This window comes from Maylandia zebra, linkage group LG11 (genome assembly GCF_041146795.1).
Source record: "Maylandia zebra isolate NMK-2024a linkage group LG11, Mzebra_GT3a, whole genome shotgun sequence".
In the NCBI taxonomy this organism is placed as follows: domain Eukaryota; kingdom Metazoa; phylum Chordata; class Actinopteri; order Cichliformes; family Cichlidae; genus Maylandia; species Maylandia zebra.
Window position 1 is genome coordinate 33,157,482 of NC_135177.1, and position 20,746 is coordinate 33,178,227.

Below are 20,746 nucleotides of genomic sequence, written 5' to 3' on the forward strand. Positions count from 1 at the left end.
AACTGGTCAAATCATTAAATTGTTCTTTATACTGAAAATGTTGCTGGGCCTCTTTAGACTTTCTTGGAATTGGGTGAAGTTGTGCCAAACTCCTCTATGTTGTAAAAAGTACTTTATTCAGTCAGTCAGGCCTTGGTGGTTTCAGGATAGTCACAATATTTCCAATCATAGTTGACAGAGGTGACAATAATATGCTGGTAATAACATAATAATAAAAGATAACAAAATGGAAAACACAGAAGCTAATTTTAATTGACTAAGTGCAACAACTCTAGAGTTGGGTTGGCCTACACCAGTGGTTCTTAACCTTGTTGGAGGTACCGAACCCCACCAGCTTCATATGCGCATTCACTGAACCCCTCTTTAGTGAAAAATAAAATGTGATTTTTTTACTGGTGCACAAAATGAGCCATGCATGTCATGGCGAAGGCTCTGCCGAACCCCTGAGACCAACTCACCGAACCCCTAGGGTTCGATCAAACCCAGGTTAAGAACCACTGGCCTACACTGAGCTGAAGACAATGACTGTCACATAAACACATGCTCTCATGCCTCGTTACAGATCATTAATTTGATAGACTGGCATGTAGGACAACATTTGGGCTGACCTCCGTTAGTGGGCCTGGCAAGTCTGCTTGCTCCGGCCAGCAAGTGGTCGGTGTTGTTGTTTTCAAGCGGTGAAAGGAAGACGTTTTCAGATGAGGTCACCTTCGTCAGGCGGCCATTGCCCAAGCTGTTGAGTGGTGGCAAAAACATTAAGTTGATTTACGAGTGAAAATCATTATCATCCGTATTTTGATGACCTCCTCCTGTGACACGGTGGCATAAATCTCTTCGGTCTAAGCATGCTTTACTGGTGGTAGTGCATTTTAATTTGATGCTGTTGATATCTTAACCTTGTGCAGAGAATTACACACCACCCACGTAGAAAGGTTTGAAGCAGAGTATAGGGCTATCCAGAGGCTTGTTTCAACTTAATGAACTACTCGAGGGCATCGCCACACATGTAAATACCATAAATTTAATCTGAGTCAGTTCCAAGGTCTAATGGGATTTTTCCGCATCATCGTTGTTGGCTTGATATCCCCAGTAATCACAAGTGTGCGCTTTTGACGCTGGCTGTCCAATTAGAATTGGCAGTTGCAGTCTCCAAGTCCATTCTTCAAGGATTATTAACAGAGTAGTCAGCTTATCATTTTGACATTTTTCTCATCACTTTTCCATCATATTTCTTAATTTAATTCATTAATTGTCTGCGTCCCTTCAGCTGGTATTGCTGTGAAGAAAAAGCAATCAAGGAAACGTCTTATCATCCAGATGCCATCCAACGGAGGGCAGGAATGTCCAGAGGTGCTCGAAGAAGAGAGGGACTGTGAGGTCCCCAAAATCTGTCCCGGTTTCAGGTAAGCGCACGACAGCCGCCTTCAGGTGTCGACAAACACTGTTGTTGCTGTTTGAATGTTTTGTCACATGGACAATGTACCCGTGGGTTTTAAAATGTTTAAACCTTGAGGCTCATTGCACAGATTTTTGTTGTTGTTGTTTTTTGTTCTATGCTCTACTTTTGTGTTTAAATGGTTTTCACTTGCAGCCCTAAAAAGCCAAAATACAAACCAACAGCATATCCCAAACAGCCAAGTTTTAATTTAATAATTTATTAGAATATTTAACAAACATCAAAAGATTCAACTATGATATAAAGATACAGATTTTCTCTACACCTGCAAACTCTGTCAGTCTGACCTTCTGTTCCCACCTCTCAAAATACCAGCTGCATGTGTTTATTTATAGGTGCACACTTTCTTGTTAACTCCTTGTTTGCCACCATGAGAGACAAAATAGATGTAAGTTATGGACTAACTAATGAGATAAAGTAAAAATAATGTCAGCGTTTTGTCTTATTGGATATCTATGCCAGTCTCATCAGTCTCTTTGGCTTTAATTTGTGTTCAAATCAAAGCCTTTGGTCAGAAATGAATAGTTTAGTGATGAAAACTGGAAACGAGGTTGTTTTATCAGGAAAAATTACGGGGGGAAATCCAATAATCCAGTTTATTAATTTCAGACTGTGACATTTCCGTGGTGTCGAGAGTTTATCTTAGAATATAAATTGAAATCTTTTTTCCACCGCAATTTAACTTTTTTCCTTTACTTTTTTCTAATAAATGTTATTCAAAAAAGTGTGAAAATAAAGGTGAAAGTCTACACAGTTTGATTAAATATGACAAAAAAGCAATAAGTGGTAGCGGGGTTTTACTCTGTGATAAAGAAACCTGGATATTCTGGTTATATAAACCAAGCTGTGCCATGTAGCTGTGCTATCCTTTCTTATGGTGACAAGGTGCTGCAACCAACTTGATTCTATCTTTGTGGTGAGCAGGTATCTTCCTGGTGACTCGTTGATTAAACCACAGAAAAAAACGTTTCTAAACTGAGCACACTGTAATGGATGACTGTAAATACTGGCCAAACAAATAGTTTGTGTGTAGTTTAAGAGCTTTTAAAAAGCTAAAAAAAACCAAAAAAAACCAAACTATAACACATGTTCTGTGTTTAATAAGTCATCAGTCAAATCATGTTTAAAATGCCATTGAAATATGCAGCACTTTGCATCATGTATAACATAAATGTTAAAATGAGAATAATTCATTTAACTGAAGAGGGACTATGATGCTTGACTAGACATGTAACTGCTCTAGCTATGACAACCTGATGTTTTATTTCACGATGATGTAACTTTTATATGATTTAATATGCAGCTCTTGAAAACTCCCAAGTGTTAGTTTGCTTACAGGTCCAACCTGAACTTCACCTGTTTAGAGACTTAGAGAGCTTTTTATTGTCATTGTGCAGTTTCTTGCACAGCGAAATTGGGTAGCTGAACCACAAAGGTGCTAAAGTAAGAAGAAGAGAAACCAATATACAACGAAGGCGAAAAATAAATAAATAATTAAATAAAGAGAATAAAATAAAAAACAGTGTATATGTATACATATGTGAGTGGAACTATATACGTGGTGTATGTGTAGGAAACATTGAAACAGACTGGGACCAAAATAATTGCACATGAGCCAAAAATATTGCACAGAACATGGAAAGACTGAGATATTGCACATAGATGATCAACAGCAGTGTCAGGGTGGATGCGTTGGGGAAGTCTTTACACACTCTTAGTTTGCATTAAGAGTTCTGACAGCCCACGGGAAGAAGCTGTTCTTTAGTCTGTTGGTTTTGCACCTGATGGATCTGAGCCTTTTTCCAGAGGGCAGGATGTTGAAGAGGTGGTGGTTAGGATGGAGGTGGTCCTTTATAATTGCCCTGGCTCTGGAGAGACATCTTGAGCTGGCAATTAAGTCCAGGTAGGGGAGTGGACAGCCGATCACCTTCTCTGCAGTTCTGATGACCCTCTGTAGTCTCTTCTTGTCAGCTGTTGTGCAACCACAAATGTTTGTTTATCCACAAATGTTAGTTTTTCATGTTTTTACTGTAATCAAAGGACAGTTTGTGAACTTTCTTTTTTTTTTTTTACTTGATTTTTGCATTTTTATTTTTTTTTGTTTGTTTCTCATTGTACCCCCATATCTGGAACATAAATTATTTTATTTACTTTTTTTATCATTTATTGATTTATTTAACCCATAATTGATTTTTACTGGCTTGAGTACAGTCAATGAATATACATCGACTGTATCAAGGTGTTTGGATCAGATCCAGTTAGAAAGGGGTTGGTAAAGTCGTTGATTAGACTTCATTCCCACTTCATTTTAATGTTTTAAGCCCTAAAAACAAACAAACCTTCAGATTTTTATGGCTTTTAAGTTGTTCATCTTTTTAGCTTGTAAAGCTAATGTTAGCACTATTAGCCAACATCATTAACATAGTTTTTATTATCATATCTGACTTTAAGGTGTTTCTTTGTAAAATATATATTATTATAAAGACTTTTATGGGCATATCTATAAAAAACATGGGCTGACATGAGCAACATTGTGCTTACTCAGGATGTGAGTGTGACATAACAAATGGCTTAGATGCACCTGACAGCTCATGCTGAACATTTTTGTGGAATGTGCTGGAAATAGAAGTTAAAAAAACAAATAGTATGTTTTAGATTCTAAAAAATAAATAGTTGGAGAGAAGTGAGTACATTGTAATCTTGGATCAATGGAGCTGTCATATACTGATTAGAAGTAAAAATATGTTGTCTTAAGGCTGGATGAGCACATGACATTTAAAGAAAGTGTCAGTTTTCTAGTCCAATCACTGGTTAGAGCATTGGGCTCTGCAGTGAATAAAGGCAAGTGTGTGCAAAGGGAAGCGTCGAATGCTTCAGAGCAGAATTAGCCAGATCAGAGACTTACTTAGAAGATAACGGGACATTGCACATTGACATCTCTGGGGTCATGAGTTAAAATTGTTATTTTATTCAAGCAGCTTGTCATTCATTCTCCAGAACAGATTACTTTGTGATACTGAGGAGATTAGAAGCAATTTATCACCTGCATATAGATATAAAGAAAAATTGTGAAGCAAAAAGAAGACTTTCATTATAGAACCTCATCCATTTGAATTCTTCTGGTTATCCACATCAAGGTCACGGGGGGGGGAGCCTATCTCAGCTGTCACAGATTGAAAATGTCATGTCAAGTGCAATTTTAACAAAACACAAAGATCCCTGTGTGCAAACGTATGTTCAGGAACCATTAGCCCAAAAGACACACAATATCAGAGGAGGAGAGGCATTTTTTATTTGTTGCGTGTACTAAGTAAAATTGAAACGGACAGTAATTTTTGGATTGCTGTGTCTGAGGACAAAAGGGGTGCACTTTTTAGAAAAATGTCCTCCATCTGTGCTGCCCAAAAATTTCTAATTTTGCAAAATAAATGTTTGATCACTACCAAACTTTTAAAGTCTTACAAAGAAAGTAGGTTTGGGCACTCCTGTGTATTGGCCTGCACAATATGCGGAAAAGCTGACACTTGTGATAACATAGTCGAGTATAACAGGACCTATACAGAGCCCAAACACTGAAAAATGCAAAATACAATAACATATTTTAAGCTTGTTCATATTTAATAGCAATGTGCTTTTTTGTTTTGCATGTTCATATTACAGTGATGATGAAGCATTATTTCATGGTCAATACAAGAATGTATTACACAAAAAAGACAAAAAACAAAGGCAGGATTAAAAGTAGTTCAAAAGTGCTGCTGCAAGTAGCTGTTATTGATGGTAAATGGTAAATGGCCTGTATTTATATAGCGCTTTACTAGTCCCTAAGGACCCCAAAGCGCTTTACATATCCAGTCATCCACCCATTCACGCACACATTCACACACTGGTGATGGCAAGCTACATTGTAGCCACAGCCACCCTGGGGCGCACTGACAGAGGCGAGGCTGCCGGACACTGGCGCCACCGGGCCCTCTGACCACCACCAGTAGGCAACGGGTGAAGTGTCTTGCCCAAGGACACAACGACCGAGACTGTCCAAGCCGGGGCTCGAACCGGCAACCTTCCGATTACAAGGCGAACTCCCAACTCTTGAGCCACGATCGCCCCGTGGCTCAAGAGTGATGAATAAACATCATATAAACATCATATAAACATCATATAAAGACAAAAAAGACCCCAAAAGATCAGCATCTATCCTTTTTCCTTTGAAGCAGCACCGCAGGTCTTCTGTGGGTTTAGACTGTCTTTGTCTTCTTTCTAATTCCAGATTAACTCTCTGATGGTGACATCATGGTTAGGTGGTGGCAGCAGACATACCTGTTGCAAGACTCTGGATGTATGTGCATGGTTGTTTAATGAGACCCTTCCCTGATACTGTGTGAAGAATACAAATTCAAACAACAGCACAGACCCCTTTATACTTTACTCTTTATTTAGACTTTCTCTTTTCATACGGCACAGTCAGCAACACCAGTGTTTATTTTACTGCCAATTGCTATCCAGCAATCCTATGTTATTCTAAGTTGGTTATTCTGCAGCCACTCTGCATCCGTCTATGAATTTCACTTTTATTTGTGCAGGCACACTGTGTGTAAGGCTTTCAGTTCAGATTCATTTATATGGTGCCAATATAAGTGCCAAAATGTTGCCTCAAGGCCCACATTCGGATGTAATGGTTATTTTCGACCAAAACGGATTATTTTCAATACATTTAAATGTTCAGATTTAAAAAGTAAATAAATAAAAATCGGTTATGTACATTTTCCTTGTTTGAAATAGTGACCAGATAACATTTAATGATGTGTGCACTATATCTGAAAAGTTGGAAATGGCATATTTTTCTAAAATCACTCAGCCTCATTGTGCTCAGACTTGATTAGATTTGTACCTGTAAAACAGCTGCTGTGGCTGTGTGAGTCATAATCGTGCCTTTTCATTAGTGTAATTGTTTTTTCAGCACAAATCACTGTTACCTGTCTGGTCATGCAGACCTTTTCTCTTATTTTCGCAACACAGTGCATTTTTCCTAAATTTCCTAGATGTGCAAATTTTTCTTTTCAGTGCTGAGAGACACGACAAGTGATGTTTCCAGATCAGTCCTGTGTGCTTTCACAGTGTGCTAATCATTAAGAAGTAGGTTATAATCCAGGAAAATTATGTAAACCAACCAAAGCAGTGCGTATCATAAAGGCTGTTTTGCTTTTCACAGTTCTGCCTAGCTACACTGCATCGCTTCAGTTGTATTTTATCATGTTTACGCCTGTACAACGAGACAGCTGGTGCAGCACTTATTGCTCCTTTTGGTCAACCTCAGAGAAACGATAGAACATCCGTGGAAGACTTAAAAATCATCTAGCATGCTTGTCTTTCTGTTGGAAAGTCATGAGGTTTTCCAGATGCAGAGTTGGTTTTCATTCATGGTGACATGTCATGCAGGACAAAACCGTTAGCTGTCAAGTGGGACATGCTTTCTATTTCCAATGTAATACCTCATCCAGATGTGGCCTTAACTGGGCTGATACTGTGTGGGCAGAACACAGCATTACTGTGCTGTAAATGAGTTTATTCTATTCAGACTCTGACCTGGTGCTTTGCAAGATGTTGCTGTGTTAATGAATATTATTGTAGCAATTATATGTATGTACTTATTTTATTTATTCTAGGTGGAAAACCCACAAATGGAGGAAGTGCCAGCTGGTCACCTGGTTTCTCAGACAGGACACTCCGGGTGCACAAGAGACCTGTGGACCAGGGATTCAAACACGAGGTATAGAAACAAATCTCTCCGTCCCCTGTTTCCCCCTGCACCGTCCCTGAGCCATTCCTAATCACCCTAAATTTAATTTTTGCTCATTGCGGAGCATCTGGAGCCCAGCCATGAAGCAGCAGATGGATGTGCCAAGGTTTGGAGAATAGGCCAATTTAGTTAGAGTACGCATCAAATCCTCCCACTCACACAACGTGGCCCAAACTGAAGATGACACTCCTATAAACATCAGCAGTAAAAGATATTTTTCTTCTTTTTACTTTTTTCCTCCAGTTGTTTTTATTTTATTTTTTTATTTATTTGTAATCCTCTAGAGTTTGGGAAGGAAATGTGCTCACACCTTATCATCCTCCTCTTGAGACTTGTTTGACAGCTTGGCTTGTTTCACTGCTGGCTTTTTTTTTCCACCTCGGGCTCTTGTCATGCAATTTTAATCGAATATCTCTTGCTCAAATTTAGAAGAAGATGCTTCACCGTGCCTATAGCACACAACAGCCCAGACCCCTGTTCATCTCGACTTCACGCACAAGTGACAAGTACTTTAAGAGTTGTGGCTCTCTCTCTTTAAAAGCATATTTCCTCTCGCCATTTTATAGAGAATGGGTACACTATAGAGTCCTAGGAGGCTTTCATAAAAATCCAATTTCAGGGGGGTCACGCAGAATGATCAATTTCATTTCCAGCTCCTATGGAAAGCCATTATTAGTGCTTATTTTTCTGTCTCGCCTTTGCTAGCTTGCATTAATGGACAGAAGAATCGGTTTATGAAAATGCTTTAAGGTCCATTATAGACCTTATTTTTCCAGATTCTGTGCAGCTTCTCTGTGACTTGATGCCATGTGACACTTGAAGTTCAGACTCTCCTGCACTGGTTTTCACACTTCTGTCACTTCCAAATGGCAGAAATCATTTTGTCATCGACTCAGACCAAATGAGACACGCTGTCCTTTCTGGTCCGTGTTTCCTGACAGCGTATTGTGTTGTTTACCTGGAAAGAGGCTTTCCTTAGAGGGTGGAAAAACCCTATAGTGGCATTATTAAACACACAGAACAGAGGGCTTGTGCTGTTCTCTTTCTCTTTCTTGAACACAGCCACTCTGTCACACACATACACACACACAACAATATAAGACCTGACCTAACACACCAGCCGACGGAGGCTTTCCAAACCAATAGCGGTGCCCACGGGGGTTCAGCAAAATGTGCTTAGAGATTGATTTCTCTATGAAGGTACAGCCCTGCAGAATGTCTGCATCACAAGAAAATGAAATATTGCAGCAACACAAGTACTACCCTTTATTGAAAGAACAAAGGAAAGGATGATGCAGTCAAAGACAAATTGACTTCTGGGCTTTAAACCAATTGAGGGAGAGATGCTTTTGTGTCTGCTCTTTTCTTAATTGTTATTAAACCCCCCTGAGAGCTAATCTGAATCGTAAAGTTCTGATCTATTTTTCATCCGCTCCCTTTAAATCTATATTTCAAGTCATCGTGCTCACGAGTGGGTTAAGAACTCCTAATTAAAGGGGCACTTCAGTGATTTCACATATCAAAGTTATTTCACTTGTCACAAGAACTACTTGGCCTGTCAGAGGTTGTAGGATGTGTTGTGTAGTTCTGAAAGAGCTTTATCTATAGCAATAGACATTTTGGCTTCTATATGTTATTTTTATACTTGTATTCATATTCTTTTTTTCCCCTTTATTTTTTCTTACTAAGAAAAATTTTGTCTGTGTTCTGCTGCTGGACACTAAATTTTCCGGAGGAACCTACCCGTGGGATTAATAAAGATCTATCAATCGATCGATCTATCTATCTAGCCAATTGACAATGTTAGTGCACTAGCAATAATATCTGATTTAATTAGGTGATCATTTTTACAGATTTTATATTGACATGATGAAAAAAAATTTATAATGCAGAAAAAATAAATTGGGTATAGCTCTATAGTAGCTTTGACTCTGACAGCACATGTAGCAGAGTAGCATCATAGCTGAACAGAAGTTAATTATTGGTCTTCCTGGCCCTTATTGAGCAAAGGATTGGGACTGAGGAGTGAACAGCTCTCCAGTCCCCTCAGTTCCTTTCTTCTTTGTGTGTTTGTGTGTGTGTGGGGGGGGCGGGGGGGGGGGGGGGGTTATTTAGCTTATTTCATTTACTATTAAATTAGTTTAGAGGGGAAAGTCCTGGCTCCTATAGTATATTGTGTACCGGGCCAAGACCCAAATGGTTTATTTATCTTTGTTTATAAGTAACATCATTTGTTGGTTAAGCGAATCTTCAATGTGGCATCTTCTTTATGAATTGTAACCTTAGAGTAATGTTAAGTTTCATTTTGTTTTCTGGTTGTGGCCATAAATAGAAACCAAGCAGTGCCCGTGTTACTAGCATGCTCTTGTGACTTACATAACTGAAAGGTTATTCAGGTGATTTAATGAACCCAATAGTGTTTACATATATAGAGAGAGTTTATAAATACATATAAAGATATGTATTTATAAATCTATATAAATCCTATTAGCATAGTTAGTGATATCTGAAGTTTTCACTCCCTTAAATTTTTCTTGGCTGACAAAAATCTTTTATTAGTCAAGCTTTACCTCTATTAAATGACTTCTGCAAGTGCTAAATGTATAATATACTATATTGCTTTTTTAAAACACAGCAATATCATGAGGCAAAAATATCACTTTTGCTGTCTAGTTTTTATCTGTGCAGTAAAAATATAACATCAAACTACAGACAGCAGATATTTCTTTCCATAGGAAACCAAATGTGCCTATAAGCCCGTCTGCAACTCAACTCACCTTAACTTTATATATTGTGTGCATAATGCACAAATAACTGGAACACTGGTTGTTAAATTATTGAACTATTAGAGTCAAGCTTTCTGACCTAAATACTGAGCAGGTCTGAGACTGGGAGGAGATACAAACCCAGCCTCAGGAAGTCACAAGCTAGTGTACTCCGAGTGTTGGTCCCAAGCCTCAATAAATGGGAGGAATGTGTCAGGAAAGGCGTAAAATCTGTACCAAATCAAAGATGCAGATCCGTGTGCCGTGGTAGGCTCTTGGGAAATAAGGGATTAGCTGAGAGTACCTTGCTGAACTTTTCCTTCCTGTAAAATTTAGACATTTAACGTAAGTGAGATTTCCATGCTTCATTGCAGGGAAATCTACCGTGGTTGAACTGGAAGCAACCACCCTATATGAAATATGAATGATCCTTGCGTTTATATTTTTATTGTGCACAAATACAACATATAAGTTTGTTTCTCATTTTGGAATTGCTGAATGTAGAGCTAAATACTTTATATTTTACTACTTTTTAGGACATTTTGTTTTGTCTACAAAATCAAAATATGCTGTGATGAAGTAAGATTCAGAGGAAGTCCTGCAAATGGAAAATGCATCAAAAAAGTAAAGTAAACTGTAACAGTAACAGTCGTGAAAAATGGTATTTAGTCATCTCAACTTGAATGTTGTTTTTTTACACTAGTGTTCCTATAAACATTCAACTTTTGATTACCTTTCAACAATGTCTTTAACTTTCCATTCATGTTACGACTTCCAATCAATCTGTTGAAACAATCAGTCATTAAATCACAATGTTTAATGTTCTAATGGGGTCTTCTGACCCGACTTCCTCTCATTCTTCCAGCCGTGTCCTGCCGCCAGCTGGACGGGACGCAGGCCGATATCAGTGAGTGTCTGAAATTTGCCAAGGCCATGCCTGCCATCACTCAGCGCTGTCAGCTCCCCTGCCAGGATGACTGCCAGCTGACCAACTGGTCCAAGTTCTCGTCTTGCACAGCTGACTGTGTGGGGGTCCGCACCAGAAAGAGGTCATTGATAGGTGAGGACAGAGCGGCATAGCACAAACAATGCACTGCTGTGAACCGTTTTCAGGCAGACTTATTTGCATTGGAGTTTAACATTTGAGGAGTGCAAGAAGATTTGAGCAGCGCTCCAACAGAGGAGTTTTAAAATGAAACACAAGGTAAAAAATCTCTGCGTTTAGTTTTTGACAGCTAAATGTTCTGGTGGAATTAAAGCAACAAGTCTAGGAGAAGACGTCTGCCTTTGTGATCAGTGTCAGTGTCACCAGGGGGTACGTCGTGCATTGCAGTCATGTGTAATAGTGTAAAGAATTAAGGTACCTCCACAACTGTGCACAGAGGTTACAAAGTCAACCCGAAACTGTGAGAAAGTGGATTTGAAAAGCTTTTGTTATCCAGTGATGTGAATTTTAAGTACCTTTTGACCCAACCACCTATGTGTAAGAGAGCAGACGGATCATTAGTAAGTCATAAGTCAGGTAATTACTCTTTTAGAGACATGCTTTCATTGTTTTTAGTTTTTTAGGAAGGGGAAAGTGTGGATTTTGTGGTTTAGCCACTATCCTGTGGTTCAAAAGCATTTTTATTAATACCATGACTGCCCACTACCTCCTAGTTCATTTCTTTTTAGCCTTAGTAAGTTTTTCTTTTTACCAAATCTAAAATAATTGTGGTTGGTGTAACATTTGGATCCCAGGGTGGAAGAAGCATTCATTTCTTCTGCCTGTTGGTCACTGTGATGTTTGTGGACAGTATCAACAACACAAAGCTGTGCGCCTGTCACAAGACAAATTTGAGAATCCACAGTTCGAAAATTTGATGGCAAAAAACTGCAGGTAAAGCCTCGGATCATCAGAGGGACAGTCATCCACACATCATCTCCTTATTTACATTGGAAACAGCTACTAATGAGAGCTGCTGTAAGGAAAAGAGTATTTCTTTGCACAGTGATCTGTGATTAACGATGCTTGGCATGTGCGAGGATAAAAAATATCAAGCTGTTTCAGTAAGAGCCCACTCTGCTGGAAACTATTTGGCAAGCCTAATCTATCATCATGTATCCCACATGCATAGGGGCACAGCAGCTCCTGTGTTGTCTAGTCTTTTTTTTTAGCGGGTAAACAAGACCTTGAAAGCAGCCTCAGTATCATGCTGAAATCCGTCAATGCCAGCAGACACATAGGTCTCTGGATTCTCTTAATCTATATCCTGCTCCACTCCGCAGGGAGAAGCAAGAAGAAAGACAAGTGCAAGAACACACAAATGTACCCTCTGAGTGAGACGCAGTACTGCCCCTGTGATAAGTACAACGCACAGCCAGTGGGGAACTGGTCAGACTGCATCCTGCCTGAGGGAGGCAGAGTGGAGAGCATCCTAGGAATGAAGGTGCAAGGAGACATCAAGGAATGTGGACAGGGCTACCGCTACCAGGCCATGGTGTGCTACGATCAGGACAACAGGCTGGTGGAGACGTCACGCTGCAACAGTCATGGTGGGTATGCTTGCATGTGCGTTTGTCAGGAGTGTAGTCCCAGAGCTTGTTCCTTTTGTAAAGGAAAACCTCGAAAAATGTGCGGTACAGATTACATAAATAATAGTTTGTTGGCACATATCCTCATTAGCTGCTGGACAGTGTGTTACACACTCACCAGGCAGACCTAAGAATTGGAGGATGTTAATTTTACATGTATCTCAGTATGTTTTTAGACATAAGCTACAACCCTTTCAAAATATTTGGATGAGTCCCAAATTTCACTTGGATCACATATCATATATGAGTATATGAATATCAGCTGAACTACCGAGGGTAAAACTGGCTCTGTAGTTGAACTGACAATTTTTAGGATGTCTTTATATATTTAAAAGTAGTTAGCAGTAGCACTAGGCTGATAAACTGCTTTTTTATGGTTGTAGCACCTTTGGGCAATGTTCATAAACTCAACCATATACTTTCATTTTACCACGTTGTTCATTTTCAGGTGTTTATTTTGTGAGTTTCGTCCTAAATCTCCTTTAAATGGGTATTTTTTTAAAAGTCTGAACATTTGTATACTGTACCTGTAGCAGCGATGTGTGGCTGCACTGAAGACCTTTCTGTTTATTCCACAGAGTGTGCATTATAGTGGGTGGAAGTGCAGCATTAAATGGTTGTGTTCTACATGGCTTTAGTTATCTAATTTGCTTTAAAACCAGGGTAGAACTCATAAATTGGGGGTTTTGGCTCAATGTATCTCTAACAGTAATGGTGACAAGCTGTGGGTGATGCTATGCCAGACGGAGCCACGGCATCTACTCCCTCAACTGTGGTTAATTTCAGATGTGTGCACACAGGCCATGTCTCATAATTCCTGAAGATTTCCTCTGGCTAGTTTTATTGAAACTAATTTATAACGAAGACACTGTTTTCTGTGGGTTATCCAGCCATGCAGAGATGCTGTTTGCCAAAAGTGGTGCTGCTGTAGAATTAGACAAGTTGACCACAACTACCATTTATGTCTACACAATGCAACAGAAACCTTTCTGGGATATTTTGTAGTTTTTTTTAGGAGTTAAGTTCAGTTTACTACCATTTAAAATTTGGTGGCAGCTCTCAGAAATCTGGATTTCAGTCTTGAGTTGGAGCACAATGTGTAGAAAATCAGACTTTTCTCCCCTTTCTTGTACTTTACTTCTTGGTTTCAGGTGAGAAGTTTACTGTAGTGCACTGGAATGTAGCAGATGCAGGAATAACTTTGTTCTGTTAAATATTCATCTGAAGCAAAAGATTTTGTTTGTGCACATATGAAAACCCCTCCCATGGCTGCTAAAGACTCATTCTGAATACTGAATTTCACATAAGGAGGCCTTTTTCTGGCACACTCCTGTCAGAATCAGTTGTCCCCTCATTGTAAGGTCTTATCTTAGATCCAAAATACTTCAAGCAAAGAATCCCAGCTCAGAAACTCGTTGTGAAATTGCTGTGGAATCGAATGCAGGAGATGTTCAAATGAATACATCAGTGTTGTGCATATATAAACATGGTTTTATTCTCCTTGTGTGAGTCACAGATTCAGATATGCGTCAGTTAATCTGAGTGTGGGTGTGACGAGCGCATCGTAAGGCTGGGGCTCTGTGTGTTTGTGTGCTTTTGTCAGATTCTGTGTATTTTTACACCTGTGAATGTTTGTGAGTGCATACGTGTGCACCCATGCATTCATCTTTAAGCGTTGTTGAGCTAAGAAAAAAGGAATATTCCTTGAGGTGCACAGAAAAACAACAACACATTCATGAAGCTTGGCATTAGTGCATGTGAAGCTCAAAGAGATCATTAAATCTCTTTTATTCCCCTCATTCAGCCGTCTTCCTCTGTTCTCCTTGCAACTCCCTCTCCCAATTTCTCAGCCATTCTCTCCATCTTTACCATCATCACTTTTAATCTTGATGGAGGAGACATGGTCCTTCCACGACTCCGCAGCTGACACAATGCCCCCGGCTATGATGTCGATCAGGCAAACTGTGCTCCCTTTATCTTTTTATTACACAGACATCACCAGAAAAAAGGGGGTTATCATTAAATGTGGACGTTATTTCAAGCTTTGTGGTTCTGCACACTTTTCAGATTGTCTTATTCCTCTGTGAAAATAATTTTGCATAAGAGAAGATAACACTCACTCTGCTTTAGCACCACTTGTTTTCAATAAGCTGTTATTCTGAGGTTTTGACACAGGCACAGCAAGCAACCCTATAAGGATTATATATATATTATATCTTATTATATAGGCTTATTTTTTTAGCCAATTAAAAAGTCAACCTTGACAGCAGGGATGGAGCAATCAGCAGCAAAAGAAACATCCAAATGAAAGATTCATGATTCTCGTAGTGTTCAGCAATAATCCAGTCAACCACAAAAGGAGTTCTCTAATAAAAAGAGGACACAATTGGCAAGTGAATTGTTGGGAATCTCGGAAATACAGTATTCATCCTTTGGCTTGTTTCATTGCATCGGTGTTTCCCGTCGACTGACTGCTTTGATCCTCTCTTTGGAGGTCGGAGATTCATCTTTTATCTGGGGGGTCAAAAGTTAAACCACTCACTCTGCTTATTTGTTCTGTTGGAAACTTTTGATCTTTTCAAATGCTGTAGGCATTTGTGTTTTCTTGCATTTTTTTCAACAACCGTTCATCTGATCTTCGCCATACCTGGCAGGTATATTGTTGATGACCTGAATAAATGAAGCTTCAAGTCGTTTAAATGACCAATTCTCACACTTGAAGCACACATGTGATGAAAGAGGGAAAAATGAATAACACAGCCATAAATAACAGCAAAAGTCAGTGAGAGTGAACACTATATTAAGGCCTCAGTCACGCAGACTTAGCGACCAGTTGGCACCACCTGGAAACAACAGGTTGTTAGGGTAAAATGTTGGCGAGTGTTTGCTTAATGTTTCTAGGTGAAATATATCACAAAGGGGATGCTGCACCGAAATCCTGACCGCTTTGGTTGCTATGAGATTTTGATATTTCAGGTGGCACTTGTGCCTTACCACCACAACCAACACAGAAAAGACACACTTTTCACTGCAGCTCACCAAGCAGTTGATGAATATTGGCAGACAAGTTGACATCTTCCAGGCAAACTACACACGACCACAGCAATCTGCTAGGAAAGAGTAATTGCATGGAGCATTCTGGTGCAGCTCCATACGCTTCTTTGCAAGCAACTGCCAGCAACCTCTAGCAGCCACTCACCAACCAGTTGGGGAATGCAGACCTGTGATTTTTAAGGGGCTTGCTGACTGAACTTTAGGCCTAGATCTTTAGGCCTGGCTTTTCTCATGCACCAACATAACTTACTGGTTTTGGCGAGTCTACCCCAGGCCATTTCCTGCACGTCCTTTCAAATTCAAATTCAAATTCAAATTCAAATTTTATTTGTCACGTACACAGTCATACACAGTACGATATGTAGTGAAATGCTTGGACAACTGCTCATGACCTAAAGAAGACAAAAAAAGGAAAGGCTATGAATAAGATAGGAAATAAATATGAAAAATTAAAAAGGGTAAATTTAACTAGGAAGGAATAAAATATAAATTAAGGTTAAAAATGAAATAACTGTACAACACAAATTAGAATGAAGGGTAAATTTAACTGGGAAGAATAAGATAAAATATATAAATTAAAGTTGAAAATAAAATAACTGTACAACAAAATACACAATACACAATATTGTGTATTGTGTATTTTCCTCATCTCTCCTGTCCACTCTTATGTCCTGTCAAGAAATCGACCATTCCTGTTTTAGAATTTCAGCCACCACTCATGTCTTTAAACTCTTCACTTTGATGGAAAATTATTGCAAACTGTGTTTGTGTGTATGAATTTCTCATTTTCTCAACAGCAGATCATCTGTTTGGTGTAACTTAAACAAAACAAAACAAAAAAGCAACAGCCTTCTCAAACCATACACACAAAGCTGTGTAGGTAAGTAACATTAAACTATGCCAAAGATGATGATACAGAAGGGGAAAATCTCTCATCTCTGATGTGCTCGGCGTTAGTCTTATTTCTTATCTCTGCTGCTATCAACAACCCATGATGCTTTGACCTTCACTGTGACTTAATATTACAGGGTGGCTCAGGGAGCCTTAACCTCATAATATTACGGGATGGCTCATGGGGCCTTGGCCTCATCATATTACAGGATGGCTCAGCACTGTAGCACTGTGGTAAAGGGGGAGGGGATGCAATCATTGGGGGAAGTCATAAAGGCAAAACCTTCTCCTGAAGGTTTGAGGACAAAGGTCAATGTTTAATCATTTTAGTTAAAAACATCAGCGAGTCCTTCTGGCCTAATGGCCACTGCTGTTGTTCCCCTCTGAGCCCCAACCTGAGCCTAAAGTGTATACAGTTGTTTTTCAGAGCATCTAGGGATTAGGCTGTCTCTATTACCTTGAGGAGGATTGTGGAGCAGAGGGGCATAACAGGCAGTAATGTTGGGTGGTCCCTAGAGCCAAAACGGGCATCTAAAGTCTCGCAGGACAGCCATCAGGGAGATGAAATTTGCTTTCAAATGCCTAGCTGATGAATAACCTGGACTTTATTCCCGACCAGATGGACAAAATAAGTGTTGCAAACAGAAAATCATCTTTTGATAAAGTCTCGTTATTATCCGTTGTGTTCACTTTAGCCCAGCAGTATTTAACTTAATGTATCTTTCTATCTGTGCTATATTTACAATAGAACAGTTTCCTCTTTTTGTTGTTTTCATTGCAATTGATTATAATAATATTTGTCAAAACAACCAAAAAAATTGTTAAATTTACAAAAAAGTTTCATTAACTTTGCAGTTGTTAGCACACCCTGGGAGGGTGTGCACTGGTGCAAAGGCTACTGCTGTGACTCATTAAAAAGGCACAGTAAAAATTTAGCAAAGGAAACATGTGGACTCTGTTACTCTTGTGGCTGTCCTCATTGCATATGTATGTGCCGCAGTTTTCCTTTCACACTGCAGAATTTGGAGAGGAGAATGTTGTAAATGTTTTAATGAATCTTTTACTTACACAATGAGAAGAAAACCAATATCCTACCTCGTCCACACTTACAACGAATGTGATAGCTGTTATTAGAATGAGCTTGGGGGACAGTTCACAGCCGTGAGCTGGGTGCTAAAGCATTCCCGTCCAAAATCATAACACAACAGGGTGGAGTTTAACCTAGAGCAATGCAGGTGGGGTTTATAAAATGCATGACAACTATGGATGTATGTGTCACCTGTCACTTATTCAGGATTTTGCAGAAGCTTTAAATTTATCGACTGTCCTTCTTGTTGTCACAGCTGGCTGTTTGTCAGATTCTTCCCTTTGACTGTAGTAAATGCTTTCAGCATCACACTACATGCTGGAAAAGTAAGATCAATGTGCATATTTGCCCACATGGCACAGCTGCGTTAACTTTATTAACATATAAAAGCTATGCTTATACTATATTATCTTTTTTAGGTTAAATATAACACACTATGCACGTGTGAAGTATTCCCACCCACGTCACTTCTGCTCATTTGTGCTGTTCTTGGTTGATTGTGTTGGCAATTATCGAAACAAAGACTGCATCTGTTTAAAAGAACAAGTGTGTTGCTGTTAAACCACTTTCCACTCACATCTGCACCTTTTTATAATTGTGTCAACACTCTAATTGGCCCTTTCAGTAAATCTAGACATATATGGTTGTCTTCTAATTGAGCCGCTACATATACTTTTTAATTTAGCATTTGTCATTTGTCACAGACCAATGTGAAAACAACTTTAGTGGGATTCTGAAGCTTTAAGAATAGAATAGAATAGAATGCCTTTATTGTCACTATATACATGTACAATGGGATACAGAGCATCGCTATATACACTATATACATATGAACAGTATTCAAAAATATAAAATGTACAAAAAGACAAATCAGAAAAATAAATAAATAGTGTTATATATTTACAGTGTAGGTTATTGCATGTAAATTAAGTATTGCACAGTGATGATAGTAGTTGTGCATAGAGGGAAGTCATTGGATTGGGGGGGTGGAGCTGTGTTGTCAGTTCCATTCTGCGCATCAGTAATTTGCAAACATCCACCTACCTATCCAGATAAGTTAAAAAAAAACAGTCAGGTGGTTATATATGCAAAATGCCACTAGACTCAGGACCAGATGAAGACACTAATCTCAGAAGGCATTGTGAAATTTGAGACCTTACAAAATAACGAGACATGCTCTCAGCAAAATAATCTCTTGAACTGGCAAAGTACAGTTTAATGTCATTTTAATTTAATTGTTACATTCTTGCAGGCTACAAAATATTTTTTTATCTTTCTACAAAGCTTGACTAATCTTTTAGATAGTTTGGTGCATATACAAATTATTATAAGGAGATTTAAGCATATGATTAGTAAGACCGTATCATTTGGTTTTTACCAGCTAAGGAAGCTTTCTACAGCTCCGGCTGCTTTGGAGACTGCAGTGAGAGCATGTGTCTGGCTGTACCTAAGTTGACTTGCAAAGGCAGCAGGAGTGATCTCCTTCCTGGCCTCAGCCCAAAGGCTTCACAGAGGAGACGAGACACCTAACAAGTTTATATCAGTTGAATTACAAGTGAACTGCAGGCACAGGTGCTGTGGCTTTTATACAGGGTGAACCTCCAAGTGATAGTGTGAGTGATTTTCGAATGACCTGACTAGACTGAAGTGGAGGTCGAAGGTAATGGAGCTGTTTTAGAGGCCAGGCTTTACTCAGCAAGGTGTGGATGTAGAGATGCTGATCTGGGCTCAGAGACACCAAAGGGAAAGGAGGCCTGTGTCTGTGTGTGTGCGTGCGTGTGTGCGTGCGTGTGTGTGTGTGTGTGTGTGTGCAGGTATTACTCATGTTGTGGGGACCTAAATCTGTTTGCACAGTCGCATATGGAGACTAAAAGCAGGTTCCTGTTACATAAATCATTTAATTTTTAGGAAAGATTGGCGTTAGTGTTTGGGTAAGGCTAAGTGCAGATTATGCAAGTAATAGTTATGGTTACGTTTAGAAATGAATGAGCTTTATTAAACGAATGCAGCTCCATGGAGACACGACTGTGTGTATGTGTATGGACGAGATCACTGTGTATTTACCGTAGTTGTTGCCAGAGTGCTGCCAGAACTCTAGCTCTGACTGGATTAAAAAGACTTTTATTTTCTAATCTTATTAGCTTTAAGAAAACGTACTGCTCTGTTCTGGTCCAGCAGACTGGGTGGCACGATCACCCTTCAACTGTCCTCTCCAGTTGAGCCAAGTTTAAAACCCCATGATTAAAGTCTAACAATCCATTTGGCTACTGCCTGTGGCGGCACTGGTCTGGATGTTCCTTAGCTGTTTTAAGCAATACTAAGTCTGTATTTATGCCAGCATTTGCATCGCATCAAAAACCAAATAATGCCATACCCAGATTTCTCCCGTCCACACAAGCTTTGTTTCAGGTCCATTTTTAGCACTTGCAGCTAATTATTTAATAACATTTTTCTAGCATGCACCACTGGAAATATAACCTCATAAATCCTACAATATTTATCAATCAACAAAAATCATATTAATTCAACTTTTATTCCAGATTGTTCTCCTGGTGCTACTAGTGAGACCCACCCAACCATTCAAGAGCTTTCAATACATATTATTATACTATAATCAATATCATATATTTATAACGATGCATTTAAGAGGACAAAACTGTTTTCCCTGAAAAAAGGGCATCTGTTCCCTTTTGTTCCCTCTGTAATTTCTGCCCATGGTTTCACTGATATCACAGCAGTCTTTGAGGGTGTAGGCCAGTCAAATTTCAGAGGTGATGGTTGTGATTGTCCTTTTAACTATGGCTCTGCCCATCAGAGATAAACTTAAATATAAACCTCTGCAGGTGCCCTAAACATATAAATGTATTACTCAGACTAGGCTCAGTCTTCTTACCAGCACATGGTCACACCACCAGACCGCTCTGCCTGAGCTGAGCTGTGTTAGCCTAAACTTTAGCTTGAGCTTTGAGACTGAGACATTGTTTGCTCAGTTGTTGGACCAATACAGAAAATCTGACAGAATGGAGAATTACTAACAGCACAGAGATCCCACAGAGCTCAGTGGTCAGGTGTTGTTGTACCCGGCAGCTCAGTATGTCAGTGTGAAGCGCGAAGGGAACAGC

General features: G+C 39.3%; 1 protein-coding gene across 1 annotated transcript in view; it reads left to right on the top strand.

Moving 5' to 3' along the window:
- The window catches only part of thsd7ab (thrombospondin, type I, domain containing 7Ab), a 211,406-nt gene that overhangs the window by 140,097 nt on the left and 50,563 nt on the right, over positions 1-20,746 (top strand). The window contains exons 11-14 of the mRNA XM_076890219.1: positions 1,268-1,403; positions 7,120-7,223; positions 10,884-11,078; positions 12,287-12,553. Coding sequence (XP_076746334.1) covers positions 1,268-1,403; positions 7,120-7,223; positions 10,884-11,078; positions 12,287-12,553 — 702 coding nt within the window. The remainder of the gene's footprint in view (positions 1-1,267; positions 1,404-7,119; positions 7,224-10,883; positions 11,079-12,286; positions 12,554-20,746) is intronic.